The 22,969-nt window shown below is 47.2% G+C and overlaps 1 protein-coding gene across 7 annotated transcripts in view; it reads right to left on the bottom strand.

Moving 5' to 3' along the window:
• Positions 1-4,781: 4,781 nt before the first annotated feature.
• KNTC1 (kinetochore associated 1) overlaps positions 4,782-22,969 on the bottom strand; it is a 146,529-nt gene continuing 128,341 nt past the window's right edge. For all 7 annotated transcript variants that reach the window (XM_075898678.2, XM_089775156.1, XM_075898679.2 and 4 more), the window contains 7 exons: positions 15,989-16,043; positions 15,830-15,893; positions 10,123-10,252; positions 8,539-8,628; positions 7,259-7,404; positions 6,352-6,442; positions 4,782-5,932 (listed from right to left, as the gene is read on the bottom strand). In XM_075898678.2, coding sequence (XP_075754793.2) covers positions 5,909-5,932; positions 6,352-6,442; positions 7,259-7,404; positions 8,539-8,628; positions 10,123-10,252; positions 15,830-15,893; positions 15,989-16,043 — 600 coding nt within the window. In that variant the 3' untranslated portion in view covers positions 4,782-5,908. The remainder of the gene's footprint in view (positions 5,933-6,351; positions 6,443-7,258; positions 7,405-8,538; positions 8,629-10,122; positions 10,253-15,829; positions 15,894-15,988; positions 16,044-22,969) is intronic.

Genomic DNA, 22,969 nt, shown 5'->3' with positions numbered 1-22,969 from the left:
AATGAGGGAAAGGGAAGGAGGGGAGATGTCAGGAGAGGAGAGGGGAAGGGCATTGGAGGCTAGAGGGGGAGGAGAAAGTGCTGGAAGAAGGCTTGAAAGAAGGGGTGGGCATGAGAAAGGTGGGGATGGAGCAAATCATGTGTGAGGGCGCAGAGGGGAACTGGACAGAGAGTGGTGAGGGGGTGGGCATCAGGGAAAAAGAGGGCAAAGGAGGCAGAGGCAGTAAGAGAAGGGGAAGGCACCAGGAGGGTGCTGGGCTAAGGGAAGGTGCAGGTGCCAGGGGATTCTGGGGTGAAGCAGAAGGACAGACACCTGCAGGGGAGGGACCAGCACCAGATGAGAGAGGCAGGGCAGGTGTGTAGACGAAGGTGTTGGAAGAGGGGCTGAGGAGGGGTAGCTCACATGAACAGAGTGGGCTACTGGAGGAGTGGGCACAGGGGGGAGAGAAGGGCTGGTGGAGGGGAGCAGGTCGCAGGAGGGCTGAGGGCAGTGAGAAGGGCAGGAGTCAGGACAGCAGAGGAGGCTAAGGGGTAGGGGGCAGCAGGCACCAGGGGAGATGACGGAGCAAGGAGAGGAGACATGGAAGCAGAGAGAAAAGGTAGAGGTTTAAAAATATTTATTAATATCTTGGTATGCTGCCCACGGCCAGTTTGTTTGCGCCCTGCGGTGCAGTTTGGGTTTATGTGGGGATCAACATGTGGCCAGCAAGTGGGAGCCAAAACAAAAATGTAGTCAGTGTAATGATCTTCTGTTGATGTGTGTTTTAGTAGTTAAATTCTTGGACTGTCATTGCTCATGAAAAGTGCTGTCACATGGGTAGAAATGGGGTAAATATTGCATTTTAATAATATCAGCAGAACTGACTGAAATGGGGCCTGTGTGTTGTGTGTCTTGCCTTAATCTTTGGATTCGTGCCTGTCAGTGTGAGAGAAGCTATTTGTATATATTTGCTTGCATATGCAACCACACTTCAGTTGAGGCCCTCAGCATGTTTTAGAAGTATCAGTGTGGCCCCTGGGGCTTCCAAAGTTGAGTTGCCCATGCTCATCCCTGACAGGTGTCTGTCTAACCTGGTCTTCAATACAGGCAGTCCCCGGGTTACGTACAAGATAGGGACTGTAGGTTTGTTCTTAAGTTGAATCTGTATGTAAGTCGGAACTGGCGTCCAGATTCAGACACTGCTGAAACTGACCGCCAGTTCTCACTTACATACAGAATCAACTTAAGAACCCCAGGCGTCCCCAAGTCAGCTGCTGCTGAAACTGATCAGCAGCTGATTCCAGGAAGCCCGGGGCAGAGCAACTCTGCCTGGGGCTTCCTGTAGTCAGCACTGGTCAGTTTCAGCAGAAGCTGACTTGGGGACACCTGGGGCAGAGCAGCTGGGTTGCTCCAGTAGCGCCGCTCCTGGGTGCTACTGGACCAACCTAGCAGCACCCCAGCTGCTCTGCCCCAGGCGTCCTGATTCAGCCGCTGCTGAAACTGACCAGCAGCGGCTGAATCAGGACCTGGGGCAGAGCAGCTGGGGTGCTGCCGGGTTGGTTCAGTAGTGCCCAGAGCGGGCGCTGCAGGACCAATCGGCAGCGCCCCAGCTGCTCTGCCCCAGAGTCCAAAACAAAAGCCTGGTCTGCTGGGGGGGGGGGAGCACACTAGCTGCCCCCCCCCCTCCCCAGCAGACCAGGGACACCGGAGCAGAGCCTCTGAGGCTTTGCTCTCGTAAAGCCTCAGAGGCGAGGGACCCCGCCGCGGCTGCGGCTTCAGTCCGGGAGCCTGTGGTCTGCTGGGGACGGTCCCCAGCAGACCACAGGCTCCCGGACTGAAGCCACAGCCGCGGGGGGGTCCCGCGCCTCTGAGGCTTTGCCAGAGCAAAGCCTCAGAGGCGCGGGGAACCGCCACTGCTGCCGCTTCAATCTGGGTGCCTGTGGTCTGCTGGGGACCGTCCCCAGCAGACCACAGGCCCCTGGACTGAAGCCGCAGCCGCAGGGGGGTCCTGCATCTCTGAGGCTTTGCTCTGGCAAAGCCTCAGAAGCGCGGGAACCCGCCCGGTGCCCCTGGTCTGCTGGAGACGGTCTCCAGCAGACCAGGGGCACCGGAGCAGTTTACGAACGGGGCTTTCTCGCCCCCACTTCCGGGGCAAGAAAGCCCTGTTCGTAAGTGCGGATCCGACGTAAGTCGGATCCGCATAAGTCGGGGACTGCCTGTATCTCCAGTGATGGAGATTCCGCAATCGCGCTAAGCAATTTATTCCAGTGTTTGACCACCCTGACAGGCAGGAAGTTTTTCCTAATGTTCAACCTAAACTGCCCTTGCTATAGTTTAAGCCCATTGCTTCTCATCCTAACCTCAGTGGCCAAGAACAACAATTTTTCTTCCTCCTCCTCATGATACTCTTTTAGATACTTGAAAGCTGCTCTCCTGTCCCTTTTCGGTCTTCTCTTTTCCAAGGTAAATAAGGCCAAATACCTTCAGCCTTGCCTCATATCTCATGTTCTCTAGCCCTTTCATCATTTGTGTTGATCTCCTCTGGACTTTCTCCAGTTTCCTGAAAAGTGGAGCCCAGAACTAGACATGATACTCCACCTGGGGAGCTTACTTTGTTGAATAATGTGTATTTATTTTTAATTTGTTATGCCACAGCTTTGGCTTTCTGAAGACTATGTTGGGCATCCTTTAGTAGTTCGGCCCAAACAGTAAAGTTAATGCTTGGGGGGGAGGGGAGAGGGGTCCGTATGACCACATAACTGCTTGTACAGCCAAATTCTCAACTAGGGGAGGCAATAAGGCAGGTGAAAATATCCCATCCACAATAACCCCGATAACGTTAGATACACAACAAGTATAATTACTGGGTGTGCACCAAGATACATTGGAAGATGGGGTCCACACCACTGCAGTGGATAAATTTGCCTGAATCAGGCACATAAATAGTGGACTGGGGGTGAATACCACTACTGGTTCTTGTAATCGCTGCAACACACACATGGCTTCAGCATCCCATGGGGAACAACAGTCATCTTTGGCTGGTGTTTTGGCAGGACATATCCATCGACCAAAGCTTAGGCTTACACATTCTTTGCCTAAATTTAAAAATCCCAGTTGTGGGTGGTGATGGCTGTGAACACTACAGGGAATCCACAGAGACAGTCCTAAAGCTTGGGGCATAGAAACCACCTCTGAAGCCAGGTACACAGGGTAAAGTGTGGGGACTTTTGGGGAACTGCCAATAATGACAAAACCCCTGTCCAGGGCCCCCTAGGCATATAGGATATACGGTGAGTGTGTTTTTAATCGATTTCAGGAAAATGCTGTTGCACCACCCCTGGAACCAAACCCTGGTCTAGGAGGGTATGTTGCTGGAACCAGCTTACAAATAAAACTTGCTGAACTGTTAAACACTGTTCTGCCCAGGAATGATTGACAAAAGATTTTACCAAGGCCGAAAGGGTATTAGTTAACAGATGGAGGGGTAGAACTCCTACTGAGGCAACAAGACTCTGCCCAGCTGCCAAGTCCTCAGAAATACTAGCAGCCGTCTTTTGGGCCTTTTGAAATAGGGTCCCTGTAGCAGATAACTTGCCACCACTTCAATGTCTACAGCATTTAAAATGCCCGCTCCTATGCCCAAGCCTCCCCAAACCCACCCTCCGAAATCCTGCTTAGCACGGTAAGGGGGGTTAAGAGCCAATTTCAACCATGCTTCTACCAGGTGGGAACAATCGGGCCACATGGTGGACACATTAATTAAAGACATGTCAAATTGAATCCGATACAAAACCAGCTGAGCCATCATAACCGCTTCTGCCTGTAGAGAGGGAATTTGGGCACAAATTAGAGATGACTGCGGGGCCCACAGGACTATGTGGCCAGGTTCTCATCCCCCCCACAGTTGCAACAGCCATCCCCTAAATCTGCAGTTCTGGCCTCCACAGTTTACATATAAGTTTAGTATGCCTTTGAGACATGGCTCTATCACTTGGATACTGCTATTCCACCATTGGGACCACAAAATCACCCGCTGCTGTGAGCTCAAGTTGGTGGAAAGAAAAATGGAAGAATTAGTGGGATCCCACCTCTGAAGCAGGGCTTGAAGCCGGTTGAACCTATTGCAAGGGGGTTTGGTGGGGGCCAAACTAATCCCTGCTGGTAGGAGGATGGTGGGAAAAAGTCCTTTGACACCTTTTACTTCTGGTATTGTATCCATTTTGCCCCAAGTGTGTTGCCTCCAGAGGCTTGGCTAATAGGGTTAGAGGGTGTGGCTAATGGAGCACCACCCAAAATTATACAAAACTGCCAGCCCAGGAGGAGGAGTGCATCAGCTGCCTGCACCACAGGCAGTGTGAGTTTAGTGCAGGGTGTGTGTGGGCGGGGGATTTGTGTGCACACTGTGGTTTTTTTTGCTCAACCAAAATTGCTATGGGGCCTCGTCAAAATTGTTCGAATTGGGCCCTGTCCTTCCTAAAGCCAGCCCTGATCAGAGAAAGTCCTGCCAGTCTTAATTCTCAGAGTTCTGTGCTGTATTTAGCTGTGATTTACCCCAGGGATGTCTTGTCAGAGACCAGCAAGCAGTGGCAGTGTTAGTAAAGTGGCTAAGTATAAGCATATGTCAATATTCATACAGCAAAAGGTAGCATTGTTGCAGAAATTGGAAAAGGGTGCATCAGTATGAGTTTTACACTATAGAGTTATCTCTACAGTGTATGATTTGAAGAAGCAAAAGAATTAAATCCTCAAGTTTTTTGTCCAAAGTAACAGTAAAAAAAGAATAAACGTTTGTGAGACTTGAAGGAGGGGAAAAGCAGTGATTTATTTGCATTTATACATTGGTTCAAGCTCTGCAGGAACATAAGAACATAAGATGTGTATGCATATTAGGAGAGACGGCGTCAGCACAAGCAAAAATATTTCACAAAGAACTTAAACTGCAGCATCAGTGTGACTATTCACAAGGATGCCTTCAGAAATTTACAAATAGACATGGCATTAGTCTACACTGATATAGTGAAAAAAGTGCAGATACAAGAAGCTGCCACTAAGTATGTTGATGAATTTGCAGTTAGTTGCTAAAGAGAGGTTATCCCCAGAGTTGGTATATAATGCAAATGAAACTCCCCAGCTCCCCAACTGCTTCAGGTCCCAGCAGCAGGTGGCAGTTTGTAGCCTCCAGCCACAGCTCTCCCCTTCCCACAGGTCTCAGCAGCCAGAACATTTCCAAACTCCTCACAGCCCACTAGTCTCGGCACCCAGAGCAGCCCCCAATACCAACTCCCCACTGCCTGCGGAAAGCTGAGACCCCCCTCCGGCTGCTTGGATTCACAGGCAGTGTGACTTGTAGCATTCCCTTCCCCACCCCACTCCATACACACAAAAGCAGACACCAGACAGAGACTCGCTGGCTCTTTGCATTCCCTTTCCCTGGCTTAGGAAATTCTCTTGTTTGGCACTGGTCAGGTCATGACAATACTGGACTAGAGAGGTGCAACCTATATAGGAAATGTTTAAAAAACACAACATAAAAACGTGATAGAGAATTAGAAAGCCAAAGGAATGAGTTCATCTTCCTTTCTCTAGTTACATGAAGTTTAAAAGATTGACACACCACTTAAAAGCTGGAAATGATTGAGAATAAATTAAAAATTATATGGATGGGGGAAGTGGAGGAGAGGAACGTAAATTAAGCTTTTATCTCTTTACTATGGATAGCACACTTAAAGGTGAATGTCTGTTAGCTGACCTAGGTCTGTAAAAACTGAATTGTATCTTTTATTAAAAGGGTACTTAAATTTCAGCTGAGTTCCGTTTTAAAAATAATGCACATGATCAACAGAGTTTGACGCAATCTTGCCACCGGAAGAGAAAGGATATAGATCAAGTTACTTGCTCCTCTGGGTAGCTGTTTTGAGTAAGCGAATACCTATTCTGATCCACTCAGGAACATCTGGAGAGGAAGAAAATATGAACACATAAAAATTTAAAAACTTAAAGGAATAGAACTACAGGTTGAAACTCTCTTAACCAGGATTGTGCGCTCCGGCAAGAGCCATGGTCCTGTATGGATATTGCTGGACCAAAGAGTCCAGTGGCAATGACCCCTGCAAGGCTACGGGATGCCCAACAGCAGCCCAGCAGGGTTGGCAGGACAGCTGGGCCAGCAAAATTTGGGGAGCTGGTCAGGAGCACCAGGGAGGTCAGTGGCAGTGGTCCAGAAATGACCTCCCCTGGTCCAGCAAAATCCCCCATACAGGATTGGTCAGCTCCTGAGGGCACCAGAATAGGGAAGTCCAACCTATATTACAAAAAAAATAGTTTATAGCTTTCTTATAGCCTAAGAAAAGTTTGATAACTAGAGCTTTTTACCGTCAAAATATCATGAGATGACCTATCTGCCAGAATGTGATTTCCACATTGATTTTGATATTCTACTATTAGGGCTACTGCATCATCCAGGCTGTAAAGGAAAAAAAAATTCAAATTAGCTGAGAAAACTAATCTCCCTCAACTTCCATAATACTGAACAATGCAGAGAATTTAGACAAATGTGCATTAAAATATAAAACAATGGATGTAAACAAAGTTTTGTGATCTCTCATTTGGTATGAGTCACTTATTTTCCACTTCCCTGTATGCCTAACGGGAGTTATGACTATTTTCCTCTACCAATTTTCAGGTGATAATCCTGGGAGGGAAAAGGGTCTCTCTAAAACCTAGTGACTTACGTATTGCCAACACCAGATATACCCTATCAGCAGGAGTTTAGACCTACAGGGGATTTCTGCCCGTTGGTGATCACAAATCATCAGTGGCAAGTACAGTTATTCAACTGGAAGAGTCAAAATTTGTTTACAGCTGCTAAATTCCCTTAAAAAACCCCAAAGAGACAGTCTGATGTGACCAGTCAGCTCAACAGGCTGTTTAATAGTTTGCAGTTTGTGAACTGCCTCTCAAACTTTCAATAAATTCCTGTTGAGTCAAGGAACAAAATGAAAGCACCTGAAGTTTGGTACAAGTAACTATCAAATAAGTGATCCATTACTTTCACATAATGCCCTCACCTAAGCAGAGCGCTAGGTGGCATAGAGGATTTCTTAATCACTTGAAAAAAACATTTGCCATTCCTCTTAAAACTCATGGCTACTATGTATTGGTAAGTCATTAGCATTCTAGTAAACAAAAAAACCCTACAGTAATTATTGTAAGATTCTGACTTCCATAGAAGTTTTTTTTTCCAACTTTATGTTCACCATATTATACCTTGTTAACTTACCAGTTCTTGTTGGCAAGGTAATCCACTAATTCTTTCACTCTTTCAGTGTTCATCACTTGTAGCTTCAATAATGGGAAGTATTTTGTTTTAAAAAATCTGTCATATTGTTTCTCTTTTATGATGTTGTTCAGAATTAAACATCTAATCTGGAAGTGGCAGGAAAGTCATTTAAATATTTTAGATAAAATTTAATTACATTTTCCTACACTTTATTGGTATAAAGTTTGATCTTCTAGCCTCTCTCCTGGTCTCATAAGATGATTAAGCTAATGTTTAAAAGCACTTTGAAAATGTAAGTGCTCTCTTAAGGAAGGCAGGAAGATCTGAGAATTAAATATTCTTGTCTCTCAGACAGGGAGACAAAGTAAACTCACTTATCCACAGTGAGTCAAAGAGCCAGAAAAACAGTATATGGTTATTCTTAGCAATTTAGTTTGGTGAGAGCCTTGTTGTGTTTAGTTAGGAACATAACTGATTTGAATACTATTCTTCAAAGCATGCTGCACTTCATACATGGGGAATGCTACAGAATAGTGTTGTGTAACCACATTCATCATCAAGTTAACGAAAGACTAACAAGAAACTGCAAAAATGTCCTTACAACTATTACTATTGACTTATTTTGGTAATGGACAATGTATTCTGTGCCCCAAATTTTTAGATGTGTATATGAGGAAGAAATTAGTAGGGAGGTGCTATCTATGTTTTGCACTGGTGTGACTTCTTCTGGAAAAAATACATAAGGTTCTAGTATCCATACTTTAAAACCCCCCTGCAATTGAGCAGGATGCAGAAGAACCACAAAAATGGTTTAAGAGCTAGAGAAAATGCCTTAGTGAGAAGTCTGGTTAGCTTATCATAAAGGAAGCTAGAGAAAATGTCTTAGTGAGAAGTCTGGTTAGCTTATCATAAAGGAAGTTGGTGACTTCACTAGTGTATAAATTCCTTTACAAGGTAAGAATACTGAGTAATAAAGGGCTCTTTAATCTAGCATAACAACAACAGAAATGAAAGCCAGACAAATTCTTCCTAGAAATATGGCACAAGCACAATTGAGTAGCTAATCACTGGAAAAAGTGGAACTGGGTGGATTCTCCATCTTTTGCTGTCTTTCAATCAAGACTGGATACCTTTCTAGAAAATAGCCTTTAGCCAGACACATTATTGGGCTCAACATAGAAGTAGCTGGGGTGGAACGTAATAGTGTGAGATACACAGGTGAGATGATTTAATGGTCTCTTCTCTTAAAGTGTATGAATAAGATGATTAAATTAACATACCTGTGATGCAAAGCCTGCTACCTCACCAGTGTTCATGTGTTCATCTACTTGCTGTAGAACAGTCTCCAGATTACATGAAGACAGGAAACCCTTGGAAAAATTAGCTTGATGTTAAACATATGCAGAATTTTATAATCTTGAAATTCTCAGAACAAATAATTTTCTTGCACCGATGAGATTCTTTGGTTTCAGTAAATACTATTTGCTTAAGAGTTTTTGATTAATTCCTGCAACATGTTCTACAATAAAAATTATACAACTTGCAGTTAGTCTAAGTTTACTCCATTGTGGGAAAATGAAGGGTTTTCTCTCTACATGAAAGAAAAAGTTAAAAAACATTGCATAAAGAGTTACAAACACAACTGAAACTGAAAATACATAAGCATCTGAAAATGTAAACAAACTCAATCTTGGATGACTTGCAGATGTATTCACAAATATTGTGTCATATGAATAGATAACAGCATATACAGTTCCACGAAGTTCTCACTCTATCATCCTCTGAAGAAGCAAATGGTGAGGGAAAGGGAAGGAAATGGAGAAGATACAAATTTGTAGATGGGAAACTGCATTAATGCAAAGAAAAGGCGGAGGGCACTACATGTGAGAGGCTCACATAAAATAGTCAGTCTAGAGAAAGGCAAAGGTGTCAAGCGTCTCAAGTTTCTGAACTACCGTATATACCGGCGTACAAGACTACTTTTGATGTTAAAAAACATCCCCCAAAAATCGGGGATCGTCTTATACGCTGGTTATACAGGCGGCGGGGCAGCCCAGGCACGCCTGGGCTGCCCCGCCGCTGGCTTCCCCCGAGGCTTTGCAAAGCCGTGGAGGGGCTCCGGCGGGGGGGGGGGGGGCAAGCCCAGGCGCGCCTGGGATGCCCCGCCGCTGGCTTCCCCCGAGGCTTTGCAAAGCCGCGGAAGGGCTCCGGCGGCGGAGCAGCCCAGGCACACCGGGGCTGTCCCGCTGCCGGGGTGTCCTCAGAGGCTTTGCTCCCGGTGTCCCTGGTCTGCTGGAGACGGTCCCCAGCAGACCAGAGGCACCGGGAGCAAAGCCGAAGCGGCGGCGGGGTGCCGCGCTTCTGAGGCTTTGCTCTGGCAAAGCCTCAGAGGCGCGGGACCCCGCCCCTGCTGCGGCTTTGCTCCCGGTGCCTCTGGTCTGCTGGGGACCGTCTCCAGCAGATCTGGGACACCGGGAGCAAAGGAGGCGGAGGGGCGCTGGGGTATAAGATGAAACCCTATCTTTTAACTAAAAATTAGGGGGTCGTCTTATACGCCCAGTCGCTTTATACGCCAGAAAATACGGTAAATCTTCATAGAACAACTGTATATCTTAAATGGGACTAGTCCCATGAAAAACCACACTGAACATTATCACAGTGGCATCAGTTTTAATTGCTTTGACATTTAGGTTATTTTTTTCAGATGCTGTTCACCTTAAGAGGGTATTGAAATCTAATACTTAGTTTTGGTTAGTGTAAATTCTTAGCGCTGAAGCAGCATTCGCCAGGAGCTACGAGCTCCATGCCTTGCTTTTGTTAGCTTTTTGCCAGCTCAGATGTAGAAATGCAAGCAGCCTCCTTACCTGAATCTGTTGCTCTCTCTTCTTGGATTGGGGAATCAGCAACAGGCATCCCAAAGCAAAAGCTGGAAGATTCAACTGTGCATATTGCCTTGCAATTCCAATTATATCTAGATCAGCTACATTAGGACACCTTTAGAGGGAAAGGATTCTAATTAATATATTTACCCTTCAGATTTTTAAAAGTTTATAAATTCCAGGGATATATGGTTTTTGTATTGACATGATTAAGGGCTAAAGAACATGATCTATGAAGGAAGACTGAAAGAATTGGGCTTGTTTAGACTGGAAAGGAGAAGACTGAGAGGGGACACAATAGCAGATTTCAGGGACACGATAGCAGATTTCAGGTATCTAAAGGGGTGTCACAAGGAGGAGGGAGAAAAATTGTTCTCCTTGGTCTCTGAGGACAGGACAAGAAGCAATGGGCTTAAATTGCAGCAAGGGAGGTTAGGTTGGACATTAGGAAAAACTTCCTAACTGTCAGGGTGGTTAAATACTGGAATAAGTATGGAATCTCCATTTCTGGAGATATTTAAGAGCAGGTTACATAGACATCTATCAGGGATGGTCTAGGGTTAAAAAGATATTGTTATATTGGCAGTTAATAAATATGAAGTACAGTTGTTGTCTCACTCAGCTCTGATGAACAGGTTACTACCAGAGGAAGAAGAATAGAGCCCATGCTAATGTGTCCCACTACTCCCATTTCTTCAGTGAATTCATAGAAAAAGGTTGTTAAAATAGCATTTCCTGCTTCAGTCAGATATTATTAAATGAATAACATGCTCTAAATTCAGAGATTAAAGAGGACCAGTAAAGGAGATTACCAAAACTGCAGATGTATGTAATATTTTATCCATCAGGTAACAAAAAAATATCTGCAAAGGAGAAAAAGCCAACACACGAATTTCCCTCCCTTTCCTTATGTCACTTTTTTGCTTGTATCCCTCAAATACTAACCCAAATGATTAAAAATGCAATCACACCATTATTTATTGTACATATTGAATGAACCCTATGCATTATATAATTTTGCATTTAAAAAAACTTAACAACATTATGGTTGCAAAGTCAGTTGTGTGCAATGGATTAAAAAACCCTATGCTATCATGTAAAGTTATACCAACCCTCAGAATGGGATCATAACGTCAAAACAATAGTGCCATGGCAGAGACTGGTACCACAATAACTAGAGCAGAAGTAGGAAATAATTTTTGTTGGGAGGGACGACTCTCCAATGAATTTGGTAAGTGGTTGAGGGGCTGAACTTTTCCATTATATTAATGAAGGAGGCATGGAGGTCTGGGATGGAGATTGGGTGCAGAAGAGCACTTGGGGTAAGGGACTGGGGTGTGGGATCTGTTTGGGTAAAGGACGGAATTGTGACCTGAGATACAGGGTCTGGAGGGGAGTGTGATGTGGGGTAGGTGTGCAGGGTTTTGGTTTGTGACCAGGAATAGGGGATTGGGGTTTAGGAGGGATATGGGTGCAGGAGAGGATTCTGACCTGAGGGAGGATTGCAGGAGGAGGGAGTGCAGAGTCTAGAAGGGGGTTCTAACCTGGGACAGGAGTTCAGGAGGGGATGCAGGGATTTGGGTTGTGACCAGAGAGAGAAGAGTGGGGTGCAAAGTCTGGGAAAGGGCTGAGACCTGAGGAGAGGTATAGGATGGGATGCTGTGTCTGGGAAGATGTCTGGGGTTGGAGCAGGTTGCAGAAGGTTTGGTTTACATGGGATAGGAAACAGAACGGGAGCAGATAGTTGGGGGAGGGATGGGCTGGGGTGCCAGAGGCAGGCTCTGGCTGGGAGACCTTATCTGGGTGACTCCCAGCGAGCAGTCCAGCAGATTCCTTAACAAGGGTCCCTGCCTTTCACACCCCTGTAATGCTCACTGCAGCTACAGGGTCCATGTTTTCTGCTATGAGCTTGGGCGGAGGGGCACTTCACATGCTACCTGTCCTGCAAATAGGCAGCTGCTATTAGCCAGAAACCGGACCATGGGAGTTACTGGGGGTGGAAGCAGTGTCGGAAGCTTCTGCCCTTTCCTTCCAGGCTCTCAGAATTCACAGAAGCACATGGCCTTGCAGCTAGCGCTCTCAGAATCATAGAATCCTATAACTGGAAGGGACCTCAAAAGGTCATCCAGTCCAGTCCTCTGCCCTGATGGCAGGACCAAGCCCTGTCTAGATCATCCCTGAGTGCACTTTCCTGAGTGCAGAGTGGTGGCAGGGCTGACAGGGAGCCAGCTGAGGGCTGAACTAGAAGGAGTAACTAGTAAAAGGATTAGGCTGATAGTCTATATGGACCACTCGCTAAGTGGGGATAAAACATTTTGCCAGTGGATTTCACAGCTATTTGCTGAGAACAGAGGAATGTAGAAACTAAGGACTTTTGAATTCAATTCCAGCTTCCACAGCAGGGATGGGAGGTCACTCCAAGATTCTGGTAAGTGTTCAAGGTCCACACTCTTTCATGATAATGAAGGTGGTATGAAGTCTAGGATGGAGGTTAGGTGCAGAAAGGAGCTTAGAGCAAGGGATTGGGGTATAGGAGGAGATGTGGGATCTGAAAGTCTGAGTGATGGAGGAGATTGTGACCTGGGGGAGGGTACTGGGATGCGGGGTCCAGAAGGAGGTATGGGTGCAGGAGAGGATGCTAACCTGGATGAGAGATGTTTGAAGGAGTACAGGATCTGGGATGGGTTGTGATCTGGGGCAGGGAATAGAGGTGCAGGTCTGGGAGGGAGTTGTAACTTGGAGAAGGAGTAGCAGGGGGTATGGGTGCAGGAGGCAAAGAGTTGGGAGGGAAAGAGGTGCTGGGCTGGCAGATGTAGGCTCTGGTCAGAAGGTGCTTAACTGGATGGCTCCTGGACAGCAGCCCAGGAGGTTCCTCAGCCAGGATCCCTGCCTTCCATGCCTCCTCACATATGCTCATAGCAGCTGATGGGGCCATGTGTACTGCTCTGAACAGAACCCTGCAAAAGGTGGGGGGGGGAGGGGGCACTTCACATGCTGCCTGACCTGCAAACAGACAGCTCTTATTGGCTGGAAACTGGCCAGAGCTGCAATATTTTGCTGGAGGCAGGGGCAGTGTAAGAAGTCACTCCCCAGAACTTGTAGCATTCAGAGAGCCCTCTCCTGCTGCATTTTCTGAATGTCCAGTGGGGGTGGGGCAGGCAGGGGAGCCAGCTGAAGCTCCTGTGGGCCAGATCTGGCAGGTTGGCAGGCCAGATGCAGCCTGCAAGCTGTATTTTTCCCAGCCCTGTTCTACAGAGTAGTGTAGTCTAGTCCTTACAGGCCTTCCCCATGCCATTTCTCACCCCTCTGCATTTCACTATGACTGCTTCTTTGTCCTCCTCCTCCACATTTCCTCAGCACCACCAAAGTGGTAGAGCCAAGGAAAGTTTTCCTGCTCTCAGTTCAGGTGCTCTGGCAGCTGGGCAGAACAATCATTGGAGGAGAAAGCCTTGTTGAGCTTTAGCACCCCTGGCCTGAAGCCAGTGCAGACAAAATTTAACTGCCAAACAAATCTGAGGAGTAGGGAGTGTGGGACTCCAGTGCACAAGAGGAGCATGGGGAGGGGACAGACAGGGTGACTGCAGGTGGAGCCCCGCAGTGCCCCAGGCCACAAGTTGCCCACCACTGGTATAACTACATATACAAGTGCTCTAAATCAGAACCCTGACTTGAATATCCTGTTCCTATGTGCTACACATCTATTTACAGTAAAAGGCCAATGGTCCAGCATCTGATAGTTCAGCACTCCTGATGGTCCGGCACCATCAGGAACCCAGAAGTGCTCCGGGCAGCCGGACCATTGGGGCTGCTCTGCCCCCAGCTTCCCTAATTCAGCCGGAGCTAAAACTGACTAGCGGCAGAATCAGAGAAGCTGGAGGCAGAGCAGCTGGGTTGCTGCCGGGTTGGTCCCGTAGCACTGCCCCTCGGGGACAGTTGCTCTGCCCCCAGATGTCCCTGATTCAGCCGCTGCTGAAGCTGTCCAGCGGCTGACTCCAGGAAGCCCAAGGCAGAGCTGCTCTGCCCCGGGCTTCTTGGAATCAGCTCCTGATCAGTTTCAGCAGCGGCTGACTTGGGGACACCTGGGACAGAGCAGGTGGGGTGCTGCTGGGTTGGTCCAGTAGCGCCGAGGAGTGGCGCTGCAGGACCAAACTGGCAGCACCCCAGCTGCTCTGCCCCAGGCGTCCCCAAGAGCAGCTGGGGTGCTGCCGGGTTGGTCTCGCCGCGCCAAGGGTCAGCGCTACCTGACCAACCCGGCAGCACTCCCGCTGCTCTGCTGCAGGCGTCCCCGATTCAGCCGCTGCTGAAACTGACCAGCAGCGGATGAATCGGGATCCCCTGGGGCAGAGCCGGACTATCGGAAGAGGGGGCTATGAGAGGTCTGGGGTGGCATCCCCCCCACCCCAGACCCCTCATAGCCCCCCCTTCCGATAGTCCAGCAAATCTGATAATCTGGCACCCCCTGGGTCCTAAAGGTGCCGGATTATCAGAAGTTTACTATACAAAGATAGCTCTATTGCCCTGGTTCATAGACCCTAATAGGCTTGCCAGTACAATCAAGAGGGCCTGTGAACTGATTTGTCCCTATTAGAGGCAAAGTGTGTGTATGTGTGAGCAGGGGTGGGGAGAGGAGAGAAAGATGGGGTCACGCCTTCAGCACCCTACAAATACTTACTAATGATAAATTTCAGTATCAGGTAAGCTGTCAGTATTTTAATTTGTTGTGTTTTGTTTGTTGATCTGTTCAAACTATTTCCCTACATAATATTTGTGATAACTATTAATGTCCTGTAAAGAAACAAAATTATGAGCAGCAACAAAGGGAGCACCGGAGTGGAGGTTCATATATTTATCCATTTAGGTTTAGGATTCCTGAGTAAAGAAAAGTTGAGAATCACAATGCTATTGTATCTTCTGACAAGCTGGTAGTTACATATGCAAGACAGAATTACTACTGAGCACAAGCAAGCACACTTATGTAAGTAAACATAGCGCTTTAAACTACTGTAAGAGTCAGATACTATTCTTTTGAAACTGACAAAAAATTTCTACAATTAACTGTGACAAAGTTGTAGGACTTCATTAGACTGAAAAATGAGGAAGAACAAGCCATTTATGCATACACAACTCAGTGTGGGATAGATTAACTTTGTGTATAAATGTTTGCTTATTAGTGCTAATATTTTTAAAATGTTATGTTTATTCTCTATAATATACAAACAACATGATTTTTTATTTTTACATTTTTCTTGTGCTATAATCTAATGGTCTGGGAAGTTTCTCACATTCTTCATGCTCTTTAAACCTGTGTTATGATTAACTGCATTTTTAAAATGAGATTTTGGAATGTGCTTCTAAAGGGCAACACAGAACTCACAGCCCAGTGAAAGGGACAGGATGGCCAAGCATTTTTAAGTGATCTTTGATTGTGCAGAAGCCATGGTGTATATGTAGATGCTGTGAGTAGCCAACTTTTGGTACTGGGCCCTGCTTCCCAAAAAACTACAGTGTAGGGGGGCTATCTTAGTTCCTGCATCACAGGGATTTCTCCTGTCATATCCAGTGTTTTTGTAGTTTCTTTGCTCTGATTTAGCATTTTTCCAGGTGCAAAGAATTGGAGGGTTGAGAATCTCGCACAGTATTTTCCACCTCCAGTGGAAATTCCACTGAAATGCAGAATGCAACATTTACTTACTTCAATAGAAGTACAAAACATTCACAGCATGCCTCTAGCTGCTTATGACTTGGTGGACAAGAAGCTGATAAAAAAATAAAAAAGGAGATATTGAGAAACTAAAATAGAGTACCACCAGAATATTACACAACTGTGACAGAGAGCTAAGGATAAACTTACCTACTAGAAATGGTGCCAGAATTACACTTCTCCAAGCTCGATTAAGGCAAGGAATCTATTGAAAGTAAATATATTCTTAAAATAACACCCATAAAATTCACAAATCTTTACAATATGGAATTTTTAAAAATGTTACTTATTTTTAAACTGAACTTTGGACTAAAGTAACATCAAGTATTATATTCTACATTACAGAATTTAAGCTGTAGGATTTTGAAAAGGGAGTTACTCACCTCGTGCAGTAACGAGTGTTCTTCGAGATGTGTGTCCCCGTGGGTGCTCCACTGTAGGTGAAGGGTTGCCCTGAGCCGCAGATCGGAGCTTTGTATAGCAGTTTCCCCTGTTGAGCCATGCATGCCCAAGAGGCGTCTTGAGCCCTTCCCGCCTCCTGAGGAGCGTGACTCAACCCCCTCCCTTTCAGTTCCTCGTCTCCGCCCGAGAATTTTGACTCCGAGCAGAGGGGAGGTAGGGAGGGTCGTGGAGCACCCACGGGGACACACATCTCGAAGAACACTCGTTACTGCATGAGGTAACTCCCTTTTCTTCTTCGAGTAGTGTCCCCGTGGGTGCTCCACTGTAGGTGACTACAAAGCAGTATTCAATGTAAGGCTGGAGGGAGCCGGAGTCATTGTTTAGCAGTGGTAGAGAGTACTGCTGTGGCAACTGCTGAATCACTCTTGAGTTGTGGAAGGATATCGTAGTGTTTAGCAAAAATATGGTCTGAAGACCATGTTGCTGCTCGGTAAATGTCTCTTCTTAAGGGGACATTGCCCAGAAAGGCTGTAGAAGCAGCCGTGGCTCGAGTAGAATGTGCTCGTGGTGGGCGTTGTAGCGGTCTATTGCCCAGAGAGTGGCATTTGATTATACATGTCGATATCCACTTTGAGATTCGTTGCGATGATATTGGTGTCCCTTTGGATCGTTCAGCAATGGAGATAAAAAGTCTTTCAGATTTATGAGATGGTTTTGTTCTTTCTAGGAAGAAGGCCAGAGCCCTCCGGATGTCCAGAGTGTGCAGGCTGGCGTCTGTCTGCGAAGAATGCGGTTTTGGGAAAAAGGTAGGTAATACGATCGGTTCGTTGAGATGGAATTCTGTACAGATCTTTGGCAAAAACGTGGGGTGGGGTCTCAGTATGACCCTATCCTTTGTGAAAACTGTTTAAGGAGGTTCTGACATTAATGCTCCGAGTTTGCACAGCCTCCTGACGGAGGTAATGGCTAATAGGAAGCAGACTTTCATAAAAAGGAAGGGAAATGGTACTGTTGCCAGCGGCTCAAAGGGAGGTCTGGTGAGGCAATTCAAAACAAGATTTAGGTCCCATAAAGGGGGTGGGGCCGTATGTGGTGGGTACACATTCTGGAGTCCCTTGAGGAATCTCTTCATAACAGGATGGTTAAAAATGGAGAAGCCGTCTACTGAAGTATGAAATGCTGCTATTGCAGCGAGGTGTACTCTTAGAGAGGAGATTGACAGTCCTGATGCTTTAAGCTCCAGAATGTACCATATTTTCTGGCGTATAAGACTACTTTTTATACTAAAAAACATCCCCCAAAAATCGGGGGTCGTCTTATACGCCGGATATAAACATACTGTAGCTTCGGCGACATACAGAACGTCCTGTGCTGATACTGTATGTACCGCGCTGAGCCAATCACGGCAAGCGGTGTCATCTATTAATGCATACAAAGCCTGCTCGGATTGGCTGAGTCAGAGAGGCGGGCTATTACAACCTTTGCCAATCCGAGCAGGCTTTGTATGCATTAATAGAATACACCGCTTGCCGGGATTGGCTCAGCGCGGTACATACAGTATCAGCACAGGGACGTTCTGTATGTAGCCAAAGCTACAGTACTGTATTAGGGCACATCCAGCGGGCTGGTGTTTTTAAATGGTGTTGCCTCAAAAGGGGGGAGGGGGGTAGTCTTATACGGCGAGTATAGGCCAAAACCTATGTTTTAACTGGAAAATTAGGGGGTCGTCTTATACGCCCAGTCGCCTTATACGCCGGAAAATACAGTAGTCTAGGATGGTATTTAGTGGTGAGGCACGGGGCTCCACTTTGGCTCGCTGACACCAGTGACAGAAACGTGTCCATTTCTGTTGATAAGTTTTCCGAGAAGATTGTCTCCTGCTATGGATGAGGACGTCTTTTACTCGCTGGGAGCAGCACTCTTCTACCTCCGAGAACCAGAGAGAAGCCATGCGTGAAGATGCAGGGTATTGAGTTGTGGATGCAGTATCCTGCCGTCGTCCTGAGATAGTAGGTCTATCCGGTATGGTAGTGGGTGGGGTGGCTGGACCGCTAGCCTGTGAAGGTATGGGTACCAGGTTTGGCGAGACTATGATGGTGCAATCAGGATGACTAGGGCTTTGTCTCTCAGGATCTTGCGCAGAACTCTTGGGATGAGCAGTATGGGAGGAAAGGCGTAGTGTAGGGAGGCTGTCCATTTGATTAGGAAGGCATCCCCCAGAGAGTGTTTGCCAAGTCCCGCATGTGAGCAGAACTGGGGACATTTGGTGTCCATTGATGGAAAATTGAGTTAGCCACCTCCATATGTAACTCCCATTCGTGGTCCGCAGTAAAGTTTCGGCTGAGGGAGTCCGCTTTGGTATTGTTCACTCCAGGCAGGTACGATGCTATAAGGGTGACTTGGTTGCGGATACACACATTCCACAGGCGAATAGCCTCCACACATAGCGAGCGGGAGCGGGCTCCAGCCTATCTGTTTATGTAGAACATTGTGCAGATGTTGTCCGTTAGGATGCGGACTATGTGATTGGCGATGTCGGAGGCAAAGTGTGCACAGGCATTTCTTACTGCCCTCAATTCGAGGAGATTGATATGTAAGAGTGTCTCGTTTGGGGACCACCTGCCTTGAACTTCATGACCATCCATATGTGCCCCCCAGCCGAGCAGGGAAGCATCTGTAGTGATTTGAATAGTGGGTTCGATTTGTTGGAATGGAACCCCCGCCAGAAGATTGTTTGGCACTGTCCACCATCGTAAGGATGCGAGCACGTCTGGTGGGATAGTAACCGTTTTGTTTCGAGGGTGTCGTGATGGGATATAAACGGCTGCAATCCAGAGCTGGAAACATCGAAAGTGCAGACGAGCATGTTGGACTATGTAGGTGCTGGAAGCCATGTGTTCCATTAGTCGGAGGCATGTAAGTATTGTGGTGGTAGGAACTGTGAGCATCCCGTTTATAATTTTTTGCATGGTTGCAAAGCGTTGTTGAGGTAGGTATGCCCGGGCTGTAACTGAGTCCAGGTGTGCGCCAATGAACTCTATATCTTGAACCGGGTACAGAATTGATTTGTCTTGGTTGATTAGAAGGCCTAGACGACTGAGGAGGGCCATGGTCGTATGTATCATAGAGGTGGTTTCGGCGTATGAGAATCCCTTTAGAAGGCAATCGTCTAGGTAGGTAAATATGATGACATTCTGCCGTCTGAGATTCGCGGTTACGACCGCCAGTACCTTCAAAAATACCCTCGGAGCTGATGAGAGACCAAAGGGAAGAACCTTGTACTGGAAATGGTGCGGTCCCAATGTGAAGCGTAGGTAGCATCTGTGGGCGGGGTGGATGGTTACATGGAAATAGGCATCTTGGAGGTCGAGGGCTGCGAACCAGTCCCCTCGATCTAGCGCAGGAATGATTGCGGAAAGAGTGACCATCTTGAAACGCTGTCTCTTGAGAAATTTGTTCAGTTTGCGGAGATCCAATATAGGTCTCCAGCCCCCCGTTCTTTTCTCGGTCAGGAAATAGTTCGAGTAAAACCCTCTCCCGCGGAACTCCTGGGGTACCCTTTCTATAGCCCCAATGGCAAGGAGCCGATTGACTTCTTGTTTTAGAAGATTTTCGTGAGAGTGGTCCCTGAAAAGGAACGGGGTAGGGGGAATGGTAGGGGGGATAGAAATAAAAGGGATGGTATAGCCCACTCGAATTATCTCTAGGACCCAGCGATCCGATGTTATGGATTCCCACTGTGGGAGGAAGGCAAGCAAACGGTGGTTGAATAGATGGCCATGCTGAGGTGTGAGATCGAACAGGAGGTCTTGCAGACCCTCGACCAAATGTTAAAATTTGCTGCTTAGATGGTTGGTTGGCTGGCGGGCGGGCTTGGTTGGGTCGGCTTCTGGGACCTCGCTGTCTTGGTCTGTTGTCCTCATAAGGCCTCTGTGGTCGATTGTATTGTCCATAGCGATATCAATTATATGAATTATATGGGGTGTATTGCCTGCGTTTATAGGGTGGCGTGCCCATACCTAGCGTGCGAAGTGTGGACTTAGAATTTTTGCTGTTGTGGAGCATTTCGTCCGTAGTGGCTGCAAATAGCTTTTGTTTGTCAAATGGCAAGTCCTCTTTGGGCTGGAGTTCACATGGAACTCCAGATGACTGGAGCCAAGAAGCTCTACGCATCACCACCGCTGTAGCTGTAACTCGGGCTGCAGTGTCAGCTACATCCATTGCCATTTGGAGAGCGGCACGGGCGATCATATGGCCATCATGAACTACTGATTTTAAGATGGGTCTTTTGGAGTCGGGGAGATGCACCATTAGTTCTCCCAGTTTTGAGTAGTTGTCAAAATTGTGATTTGCTAAAAGAGCAGAGTAATTTGATATTCTGAGTTGTAGGGTTGAAGAGGAGTATACTTTCTTGCCAAAGGAGTCCAACTTTTTGTGGTCCTTGTCTGCATTGCCCATCCTATACTGTGGAAACTTCGCTCGTTGTTGTACTGAGTCCATGACTAGTGAGTTAGGTTGTTGGTGAGTGAAGAGAAAGTCGTTGTCTTTTGAGGGGACAAAGTACTTTCTGTCAATTTTCCTGTTAGTTGGTTGGATAGATGCAGGCGTCTTCCAGAGATCTTCTGGGGTCTCCATGATTGCCTCGTCTATGGGTAGGGCAATCTTGCCCTGTAGTGTTGGATGTAGATTCTTTAACAATTGGTATTGTTTCTTCTGCACCTCTTGCAGGGAGACATTCTGGCTTGTCGCTACTCTCTTGAATAGTTCTTGGAACTGTTTTAGATCGTCAATCGTTCCAGTGTCTGATGGTACTACAGCGTCCTCTGATTGTGCATCAAGGACATCAGAGTGTGTGATGTTTACTGACTGAGTATCTGAGTCGTTGTTTGAGATTCGTTCCACCTCATCCTCCGAAAAACTTGCTGGAGTTAGGGGTTGTGGCCGAGGCAAACTTCTCCGGGATGCAGTGGAACGAGGTGGGGAGCGGTGTCCATATGGCTCCCAGTGTTCCCACAGTCCCCATTGCGGTGGATAAGGTGGAGGTGGGTAAGGCCAGTATGGGTGCCATGGGCCATGCTGTGGCGGAGCCCTATAATGGTGAGATCGAGCCTTCTCAGGTGATGGATGTCGTGAGGAATAGACCGTGTGGTGGTCATCATCAGGAAGGGGAGCGTCGTGAAGAGACAACGGTGACATCGATCTGGGAGGGGATTGCCTTGATGGAGACCCCTCAGGAGAGTAAGAAGTAGAGGGCAGGCACAGATAATGATGCCTACTGTATGGATCAGTCTTTTGTTGGGGCTGATCCCTAGGAGCCTCATCTGGCTGCTTGTCTGGCTGTGGGAGGACCAGCGGAGCATCAGCTGTTGCCAGAGGCTTCAGAGGCTGCCCATCATTTTGCTGCGGTGCCGTGACTTTAAGAGGCACCGCAGCTTTAAGCCGTGATGTAGCTTTCGGCGCTGCAGAGGCTTGAAGCAGCGCCGGGGCTGGAAGCGGTGCCGCGCTCTGAAGCGGCACCGCAGTTTGAAGTGGCGCCGGCTTTTCATGCCGTGCCAGCTGCTTAGAGTGCTCCCGGGGCCGCTCAGCTGTTGGGCGCCCTGATACCGGCGCAGAGTGGGAGGATTGCCCCGAAGCCTTAGTGGTAGGGGACTTCCCAGCCTGGTGTGCCCCTCCTCTATGTTTGGGAGAGGAAGAGGCTGGAAGAGAGCGGGATGGAGAGGCTCTGGGTTTAGGGGCATTTTTGGAAGGTGGCGGAGGCTCTTCCTGCGGTGCAGATTGTTCTCCCACAGGCTGTAGAGCTTTTTCAAATAAAATCATCCTGAGGCGGAGCTCACAGTCTTTTCTGGCTCTCGCCATCAGGGAATTGCAGTGGGTACAGTTGTGGGGAGAGTGAGTCTCCCCCAAACACCGTATGCAGTCCGAGTGGCCATCTGAAGCCGGCATTGGATCCCGGCATTGACCGCACTTTTTAAACCCTGAGGAGCCGGACATTGTAGGCTCTCTCGCTCTTGAAATTATTATATTGTTATAGTTTATGTGGTTTTTCTTCTTCTTCTTCTTCTTCTTTTTTTTTTTTTTTTTTTGGTCAAGTCTTTGTGTTTCTTGTTTGACAGGCGGGAGAAAGCCGGTTCACTGGAGTCCCGGTCTGAGGTAAGTTCAAGCCCTGAGGGGGGGATTTAATTAAATCTGTTTTTCCTATTTCTAGTTTTTTTTTTTTTTTAAATAAAGAAACAAGGAAAGAGTAACTAGGATAACAGGGGAAGCTAACTATGCCTAAATAACTAAGAGGAAAGTAGTCAGATAATCTGACAGGGAGCTCCTGACTGCTCTGTCCGCTGACGAGGGCGGTTAAAGAGGAACTGAAAGGGAGGGGGTTGAGTCGCCTCCTGAGGAGGCGGGAAGGGCTCGAGACGCCTCCTGGGCATGCGTTGCTCAACAGGGGAAACTGCTATACAAAGCTCCGATCTGCGGCTCAGGGCAACCCTTCACCTACACTGGAGCACCCACGGGGATACTACTCGAAGAAGAACATTGGGTTCTTGGAAGTCTGCCTTTTGTTTTTAGACTGCATGGCTCCCAGAGGCAATGGCATTAGATGCTATTTAAATCTCTAAGTATTAGACTTCCAAGTTAGTCTTTACCATCCTCCTGACCTTGCAGGATTGAGCTAAACAAAATAAAGTTACTAGCAAATTACAACTCCCTCAAAATAAGGAAACAATGACAAAA

The sequence above is a fragment of the Pelodiscus sinensis genome, chromosome Z (genome assembly GCF_052426305.1).
Source record: "Pelodiscus sinensis isolate ZL-2025 chromosome Z, ASM5242630v1, whole genome shotgun sequence".
Taxonomy (NCBI): Eukaryota; Metazoa; Chordata; order Testudines; family Trionychidae; genus Pelodiscus; species Pelodiscus sinensis.
Note: the sequence above shows the minus strand (reverse complement) of the source record. Positions and strands in the feature narration are given on the sequence as shown.